The sequence below is a fragment of the Sylvia atricapilla genome, chromosome 5 (assembly GCF_009819655.1).
Source record: "Sylvia atricapilla isolate bSylAtr1 chromosome 5, bSylAtr1.pri, whole genome shotgun sequence".
NCBI lineage: Eukaryota > Metazoa > Chordata > Aves > Passeriformes > Sylviidae > Sylvia > Sylvia atricapilla.
In genome coordinates, this window is record NC_089144.1 from 4397882 (window position 1) to 4406931 (window position 9050).

Consider the following 9050-nt stretch of genomic DNA (forward strand, 5'->3'; position numbering starts at 1 on the left):
AAATAAGGTTAATACAGACATACAATTGTTTTCTTTTAGAATACTTGTAAGTCAGTGGAACCAGATATTTCTGTAAAATATGAATGATTATCAATACTTGAAGAATTAAAGGGTCTAATTTAAGTCAAAAGTTGGAAGCTACCATAAAGAAGGAAAGCTGTGAATTAATCTTCTGCAACTTTGTGGAATGTCCTGATCATCACTAGTTGAATATTTTGCCATAGATTGAAATGGAAAAATCGGTTTTCCTAACAGATTTCTCTGCTTTCAGTTTACAACCAAACAAGGATCTTGGATTAAATGCCCATTTGCTCATGGAGAATTTCCAGGTAAATACATATTCTTAAAATTGCGTAACATTACATTGTGGAAAATATTTAAGTCACTAGATATGAGCTGTTTCTTTTAAGTGAGAAGTGGATAAATCCACTGAGGATAAATCTACTCTCAGCAGATCTAGTGTTCATCAGTGTAAAAAAGTAACTTGGAGGAATCAAAATAACTGCTTGCATATTGTTAAATAGCACTTAAAAAAGCTTTTATTTTAGGCATACATTTTAGAATATAATGTATGGTCCTTGTACATCTAAAAGTAAGTCTTTTCCCCTAACATCAGCCTGGAAAATGAGGACTGCTGCAGTTGCAGAACAAATACAAGTTTTCTTCACATCGCAAACCAAGGCACAGTTCTCAGTGCTTGTGTGTAACAGGACACAGATGGCCTCATGTGAATCTCTTGGGATGCACCATTCAGTCTCTGTGGTTTGTATATAGTATTTCTTAAACATTGTAAGACTTTTAAACATACCTAACTTCATTCATTTATTATTCCATTTATCGTTCTGCAGCTTGAATCCATTAATAAACCACATACATATTGGAACAATTACTGGAACATTTTAAAAGCATGTAGCTCTAAATCTGATCTCACCCTGAAACAAGAAATAAATAAGAATCCTCAAGTCAAATGAGTCACATCAAAGGATATGACTATTGAGTGGAACCTTAATATTATTTTAATGTCATTTTTGTAGTGTGGGATTTGTATTGTGTATATAGCAAATGTTATGGTTAATACTTCATACATGGGTCACTGATATTGCTGACCTGGCAAATCACACATCATGAAATATAAGACTTGAGGCATCAATCCGTGATGAACTCTAAATGTCACAGCAGCCAATACAAACTCAACACGCAAAAAGGGTTAGTTTTCAGCCAAATTGTCTTTTTGAGCCAGCTGATTGTGTGGCTACACAACTACTTCTTCCAACAAACTGGAGACAGAGGGGGAAAAGATTAGAGGAGGGTGAGATTTCAGTTTCAGGCAGGAGCTAGTCATGAGAGCCTCATTCCTCTCTTGCTGCTTTATCTATATCCCACACATTTTCAGTGCAGCACTGTGGTTTGCCCTTTAACACTGCCTATCAGTTACCTTGTTGGCCCAAACTGTGATCTGCTGAGAGACACATCTGGAAAGTGGAGTCAAAGAGCTAAAGAGTGGCCATAGCATTACTTTTCAAGCAGCAGAATATTAGCAGGGTAGATCCTAGTGGCTACTAGGACCACCATGCTGAAAGACCCCCATCAGCAGCCAGCTCCTCAGCAGTCTCATGTCCACTGCTAAATGTGTGCTCCTGCTGCCTGCTTCACTGACCAGGCACATGAGATGGCATATGATGAACCTGGAGGAAGTGGAGAAATCTAGATATTGTGTTTTGAATTGCTACTCCTGACTGTTGACTTTGCCCCACTCTAGGGGGATGTGCTTTAGAGCACACAAGCATAGCTCCTACATCTGTCCTCTCTTTAAAGAATATTCCAGCTGTACTTATTTGCCTCTATGCAGGGACACAATGCAACTGTGCCTTTTTCAGCCACTTGTGATTCTTCTAGTGAGAAGGGTGCACATACCAGGGCTTAGCTGATGGCCAGGCAGTTAAGAACAAAGATTTCTTAAACATAATGGGCTGGACACTGAATGCTGAATTTGTTTTCTAATGAATGAGTTTAGATCATTATTGCACCTCTGGTGCTGAATGTAACAGAACAGCTGTTAAAAACAGAGTTTTCCAACTCAGCTCAATCTGAGGACATCCATAGGTGGAAGATGATAACTTGCTCCTCTAGGAGATCCTAGAGCTGAATAATCACGGGAAAAGGCCTGGGAAAAAACAGCTATCCTAATTAACACGGACCACAGAGGGCATTGGTGGTAATATCAAGAGTCTGTCCTAATGGCAAAAGCTGTCTGGAAAGTGCTGTATTACTGGCAGAGATGGAAATCTGTAGAAGAGTTGTCAACACTCAGGGAACCTTCAGTAGCACTTCCCTTCAGCTGGTTTCTTTCACAGGAAATCTGTGGAGTTTATACTTTCTGTTTTTAAAGGTTCCCGGTGTGAATTGCTAAGTGGAAAGGGTAATGGTGGAGCACCAATAAATCACAGCTAGATATTCAAGTGTGTGTTTCATGAAGGCACCGATGCATTTAAAAATGCTGTTTTCTTCCCTGTGGCACAAAGCTGTGATGTCCTCTGCTGCTGTGACAGAATGGGACCCCACATCAGTTACAGACAGTCCCCGCCTCAACACCATGAGCAGTATAGGCAAAGTTTTCATCAAGACCTCCCAGAAACCAATGTTGATCCTCTAACTACTAATTCCTCTTCAGCCATGCTTGAAAAAAAATATATTCCCCCAAACTACTTCAGGAGTTTGCCACACTGAAGAGAGTGGTGTGGGATTCATAGCTATTGGTGCAGTAACAAACATTATTTTGTGGACAAACCATAATCAATCAAATATTAAATGTCAAGACAGTCATTCAGGACAATTTTACCCTAAGGCTCAGCTTGTTCTCTCCATACAATGGGATGGGAAGTCCAGAAGAACTGTAAGGACAGGGTCATTCCTTCAGCTCATCCACCAGGGAAAAGAAGTGAAGATGATGGGAGGAAGCAAAGAGTGAGGGGAGAGTGTCCTCCTCAGGATGCTCCATAAAATGCAGTAACATTGGCCCTCTTCCTGTGCTGCCACATTGTGCTTGGCAAAACACCAGCTGCTTATGGTCATTGAGATCTGGGGTTATCTCTGAAAATAAATAACCTTCCATTGATTTTCTAATACAGTAGAACTCATAGCATTATTGGAAACCAAAGCAAAGAGCTGGAGAGACACAGTATGTTTTCATTGTTCCATGATATGGAAAATAGTGATTTTTCCATTTCTTTTTTTTTTTTTATTCATTAGGGAGATTCTGTTTCAATTACTGTGTCACAGGAAATGTGTGGGTCAACAGTTTGCATTCAGGTATGTGTCTTGCTTTTGCCAGGTACCCTGTACAAAATAAACTAATAAACAAATCATTAAAAAACCAAGCAAACCAGCAGGTATTCTCACTGCTTTCTCCTCTCAACTAAATCTGATTACTGTGCAAATCGAGTTGGCAAAGAGCATTATTTATAGCTTGGTGTGCTGCCACCACCTCTCTTTGAGATGACATTAATTAACTGAGAAGTTGCTCTCCGTGATCTTCCTTTGTCAGTGGCAGATAAAAGGATATAATCAGGATATTGTTAATTCTGTCTTTATATGTTCCTTCATTAAAAAAAAAAAAAATCCAAGCTATAAATGATCCAAGTAAATAATAAATGAATTTTCAAAAATTGACATTGACTAGAAAAGGTGGGGCATCTAGTAAACAGCACAGCAAATGCATTGTGTCCTAGAATTAGCACTCAGGAAAACAGAACTGAGCCATTTTTTTTTCTGACATTTCTGCATGCTATTTCCATAGCTGAACTTTATTAAGAAATTTTATTCATAGAAAACGAGCATGAAGCTGACAGGTTTATGCCTCTCTGGAGTTAATGTTCTCAGCAGACACAGAGAGAAATGAAAGTGAGGAGTGGAGCTCTGAGGCTCCAGTAGCTGCCCTGGAAGGCCCTGGGAAGAAAGAGGCAAGATGAAAGTGAGATTGGCAAGAGCCTTCTGAGTAATCAGAGTAGTAGTTCTTTCCCTAACGAGAAATGAAATTTGATGGGGAGACTGAAAATTTCCTGCTTAAATTATTTATTTTGTAAATAAGACATTTTCTGTCAGACAACAATAACAACAAAAATTATGATTATCATTTAGAGACCTAAAAGTGAATGCAACTCACTTAATATACACTAGACCAGCAATCTCCATATGTGTATATTTAAAAACAGATTTTAAATGCAGTCCCTTGAGTAAACTAATAAAGCAATCTCATTTTGTCAACACAAGTGCTTACTAACAGTTCTGCTGAAAGGGGAATAAGCCTCAATTCTTTCTTTTAAAAGGGCTGGAGAACAGATGTAGATTATTCAGTTCCACTGCAGATCTGTGATACCTACTGTGGTAAGTATGCACGTTAACAAAGGAAGGATTGGGTGTTGATTCTGTAGAAGAAAACATTTCAGGTGAAGTGTGTTCTCACTGGGAAGCTGATGTAGGTATTCCCCTGACTGAATGCACCTGTGTGCATGAGAGCTAGATATGCTCAGATTCCTTTAGAGACAGTGGATTCATATGCCTCATGAGCTACTTTAATGAGCTCTGCAAGGGCAATTTGTGTGGCTGGCTGCTGCCTCTGCTTCCCAGGTGATTTTTCCACCCTGTGCCAGGTTCTGTCTGTCACACCTATATTTACCTTGCTGTCAGTACATGAAGTAACTGGTTAAAAACACACCTTGGCAACACACTGCTGCCACTGCAGTGACTGCAGCACAGCCCTGCTGGCAGCTCCCCACCTCTGCAAATGGGACAGCAGCATTTCCTTCCACTTCCGAACAAACAGAAATTTCCTTCTGGATATTATTATTATTATTATTATTATTATTATTATTATTATTATTATTATGGATTCAGGTACACTCAGATACACTCTGGAGTCAGAATATTCTAAAATATCCAAGTCCTGAAAGTAACACATTGTAGAAATCACTGAGTTCAGAGCAAACTAAGGCTGTGGGGTTTATGGTGAGCAGCACAGCAGTGGATTGACTAATTTAGAGCTAAAAAGTCTAAAATGAATCATGCTGAGAGAAGTCTCAATCTGAGCATTGCCAAAAACACATCCCCAAACTCACACAACCAGCCAACCAACCAACCAACCAATATCCCCTTCTAATTCACTACAAATATAGTAAGTCCTGTGACAGATTTTCCCTGCTAAAAACACCTGTCAGTTAACTATAGCTTTGGATTTGGAAGCCTGATAATAAAAAGAAGGGAGCTTGAATTTGTAGTTTGAATGTAGTTACTTCTGTAATCATTCATATAATGCCAGTTTAGGTTTCTTCCCTGGAAAACCTGTAACAAGCCTACTCAAGATTAATAACTTAAATAATCAGTGTGGGTGCATTTTCATTTTTATGTTTTCCTTTTAAAAAATGCAGAGTATGACAAAAGCATGTAGAATAATTAAAAGCTCTAGAGATGGCAGCTTTGGAATTTCCCTGCACCTCATAGTGGGAGAGAATGTGTCTGTGAGTCAATGGAAATTTCCATGGAACATTGAAAGCTGATTAAAGAACTTTTTCAGCATAATATTTGATTAAATATCAGACTTGTTGTCAAAAGTTTGTTTGTTTTGCTTGCTTTTGTTTTGTTTGTATGTTTGTGTGGTTTTATTTTCTTTTTTTTTTTCTTTTTTTTTTTTGTTCTTTTTTTTTTCTTCTGATTAGGGATTTGTGGAGATTAAAAAAAAAAGGGAGAAAATGTGCACTTATCTAGAATATCAGACCTTTAATATGTGATCACTGTGTTTGTTGCACATTAACCTCATGCTTCATGGATTGTGACATAATTTATGGTTTTGGGATAATGTGATATACATTGGTTGGCAGATAAATCCATCCCTATCTGTGGACCAGTGTTTCCTAAACCTCCCTGTAAGGAAGATGGTACAAGTCAGTGTCAGAGGTGGGACACTGAACTGGCTTGGTGGGTCTCACTGCCTTAATTGCAATATTCTTAATGACTCATTAGAAGCCACCAGCTGCTTCTCAGGTGTCAGGTTTTTCATGCATCAGTAACATCAAAACTACTAATTACTCCTCCTCATACTACTACTACAGGACTTTCGTATTCTTAAATGCACATTTTCTATAAGAAAGGTATTTCTAAAATAATTCTTTCATGTCCTTTTAAAATCAGGACATGAAAATTTCTTAGAAGACTCCCTGTGGGTGATAATTGTTACTTTGGGATGCTATTGTGTTTGGGCCTAAGGTGTTAAGAAAACCCATCCACATAAATGTGAAGGCAATATTAATGTCAAGATTTATCTGTAATCTGTGACAATATGGTTTATACAAATGTCAAAGCAAATGGCAAATAATCTTGTAATGGCATAGTGAAATTATATACTGTCTACATCTTTGTAAAATAGAAATGTGCATGTTAAGTGTTGCTGTTAAAGATACCAAGCACTGCTGGTGTGTCCAGAACACTCATGACGTTATTAAAGACAAGATTCCAGTCATAACAACATCTACTATAAAAAAGTCAGTGTGTCTAACCATCAGGAAGGCTGCTCTTTACCCAGGCTCCAAGAAGAGCTTTCTGGCATGTAGGATTTGTTAGTCTACAATGGATTGCATTTTTCTATAAGTAGCTGTGCTTTGGGAATTACAATGGCCTGGTCTTGTTTACTCTACAAAGGATGGAAATGGGAAAATAATGTGGTGGGTTTTTTTAAAATTTGCATTTAATAGCATTGACTTGGAGGCAAAATTATGTGTTCTTTTTAAATTTTCTATTTCCTTTGACCACTCTTCTGGATTCTATTTAATAAAGCCAAGCATTTTGAGACATTATTTCACCTATAAAATAAGAAACTTATGTATGTTGTACATGAAACAATAACCCATATAAGTTACTATGAGAAGAAATATGTGAATCATAATGAAAACAAAATGGCAACCTATATTTGAACTTGTTCCCTCAGGTTTTCTTGGTCAGCCACACAGTGATGGAAACCCAGCAGAAGCCATGACACACAGGTATCCATCTAATGTACAGTTTAAAACATCTGTGGGAATGGATGGAGTTTTTAGTCTTGAAACCATATCACTGGCCTTGCTACAGGCACAGAAAGAAAATCTGAATGAATTTTCTATATAGCTAGAAGGAATATCAGGTTCTTAACTTTTCCCACTGAAGACATTCCTTGCTTCTGTGCTCTCTCTTCTCTTGCCTTCTCTCTGTCCTGTTTAGTCTGGAATCAGAGGTGCAGCTGCCTTGCTGCCAGGGTGAGGATAAAGGGAGGCAAATAACCAGTGAGAAGTTTGTAAAGTAACAACACAACCTTCCAGAGCCCCGAAACAAGCTCAGATGTGCTGTGCCTGGTATTCACATTATTAGCATCTGTCCCCTGCCTTCTCACTGATGTTTGCATGCAGATCAGATCCCTCTGTGCTCTCACTGATTAGACATGTCTGTTCAGCTATTCCAGTGCTGCTTCTTATTGCCACAGTCCTTTACAAAACACCTCTCCTAGGCTACAGATAAATCAGTAAATAATTCAGCCCATGGAGGTATAACTGAGTAGACCCTGAGCCCTTAAAAATACTCTTCCCTTAAGGATACCTTTCAGAGCTAACCTAGGAGAGTGGGAAAGAGTGGGAAGAGTTTTTTTTTTTTTTCCAGAGAAAATAGAGATGGTCTGAAAAAGCCTTGTTCAAAGACGGGGAAAAGATGCAGCCTTGCAGCAGCTCTGCAAATCACGTGGTTGAGAAGGGGCTACATCCTTGCTTAGAGGCAGTTTTTGCCTTTTCCCTTGTCAGAAGATACCATTCAGAATAAAGTTTCATGGTTGTGTTTATTTGCTCATATAAGCACTGTTTGAACTGTGACAGCCAAGAACACAAGCTGTAGACCAATGGTTAGATTTCTTTTTATACACCAACTATATATGAATGCAACGAACTTTTTCACACTTTGAAGAAAATAACCTCACAACAATCTTCTTTCCTCTTCTGTTTTTCCCCTAGGATGAAGAGTGTGCAGTCCTTGCATTGAATTTAACAACACGTTGTCAAGGTCCTCAGTATCTTCTCAACATTGTATTTTGGTGCAACTTGCAAATATTGTTTAGCTGGTCATTTCTCATGACAGTAGTTTCTAATTAGATTATTCTCATGAGTGAAGAATTTAGCAAGTTGAGCCTACTCTAATATGACAAATTCAGATTATGAGTCCTTATTTCCCAGTATTAAAAAAAAGGTCTTATATCACTTAGAAAATCAGGTCCACATTTCCCATCTAAAGTAGTATTTTATTCAAAACATGCTCTGAGTACTTTCATAGTACTTTGTGTACCTATAGAACAAGTATTTCAGATTTTCTTGCCTTCATTTTAAACCCATAAGCAATAGTTTCTGAGAAACGAAGAATGGAGGAAGTTTTCTCAGCTTTGATGCATTATTCTTGTTTGCAATTTCCTGTTTTGATTTTCTCCAGCCTTCTGATGATCTCACCATGACAGAACACGTTCTTTAAGCATACCTAACAATTGCTTTCTGTGTTTGCATTTGTGTTTGCCTCAGAGATAATTTTCCTATTTTCTGAGTGGTACATGTCTTTTGATAGCTATTTAAAACTGTCTTGTAGAAATCTGGTCTAGAAGGAGACAGCTTAATGGAAATAATGGAAATATTTTTCCCTATTGTATCAGTATTTATACTCAATTGTTCAGGATAATATTACACACTGTACTGATTAACAAATATTTGGCCTTTATTTTGCTGAATAGCCCTGTCAAACATACTTCCTGTTGTGTAACACTGGAATAAAAGATGATTAATAGCATATCCTGAAACCATGTGGAATTGATCACTTCAGATCAGGAATATGGGTGAGGAGCAAGGGTCTGGAACAAGAAGATCAATAAAAAATATTTTCCATCTGAATGTGTGTGAGAGTTTAAAATTTGTTTGTTTTGTTTTGTTTTGTTTCAAGACATTCATTGACACGTTTACAGAGTACAGTATAAGAGACATATCTACTGCATTGAAACACAA

The 9050-nt window shown here is 37.8% G+C and overlaps 1 protein-coding gene across 1 annotated transcript in view; it reads left to right on the forward strand.

Moving 5' to 3' along the window:
• IL17REL (interleukin 17 receptor E like) overlaps positions 1-8838 on the forward strand; it is a 46118-nt gene extending 37280 nt beyond the window's left edge. The window contains exons 12-17 of the mRNA XM_066318595.1: positions 272-329; positions 617-762; positions 3250-3309; positions 4326-4383; positions 6977-7031; positions 8022-8838. Of these exons, the coding sequence (XP_066174692.1) occupies positions 272-329; positions 617-762; positions 3250-3309; positions 4326-4383; positions 6977-7031; positions 8022-8049 (405 nt within the window). The 3' untranslated portion in view covers positions 8050-8838. The remainder of the gene's footprint in view (positions 1-271; positions 330-616; positions 763-3249; positions 3310-4325; positions 4384-6976; positions 7032-8021) is intronic.
• Positions 8839-9050: the final 212 nt, after the last annotated feature.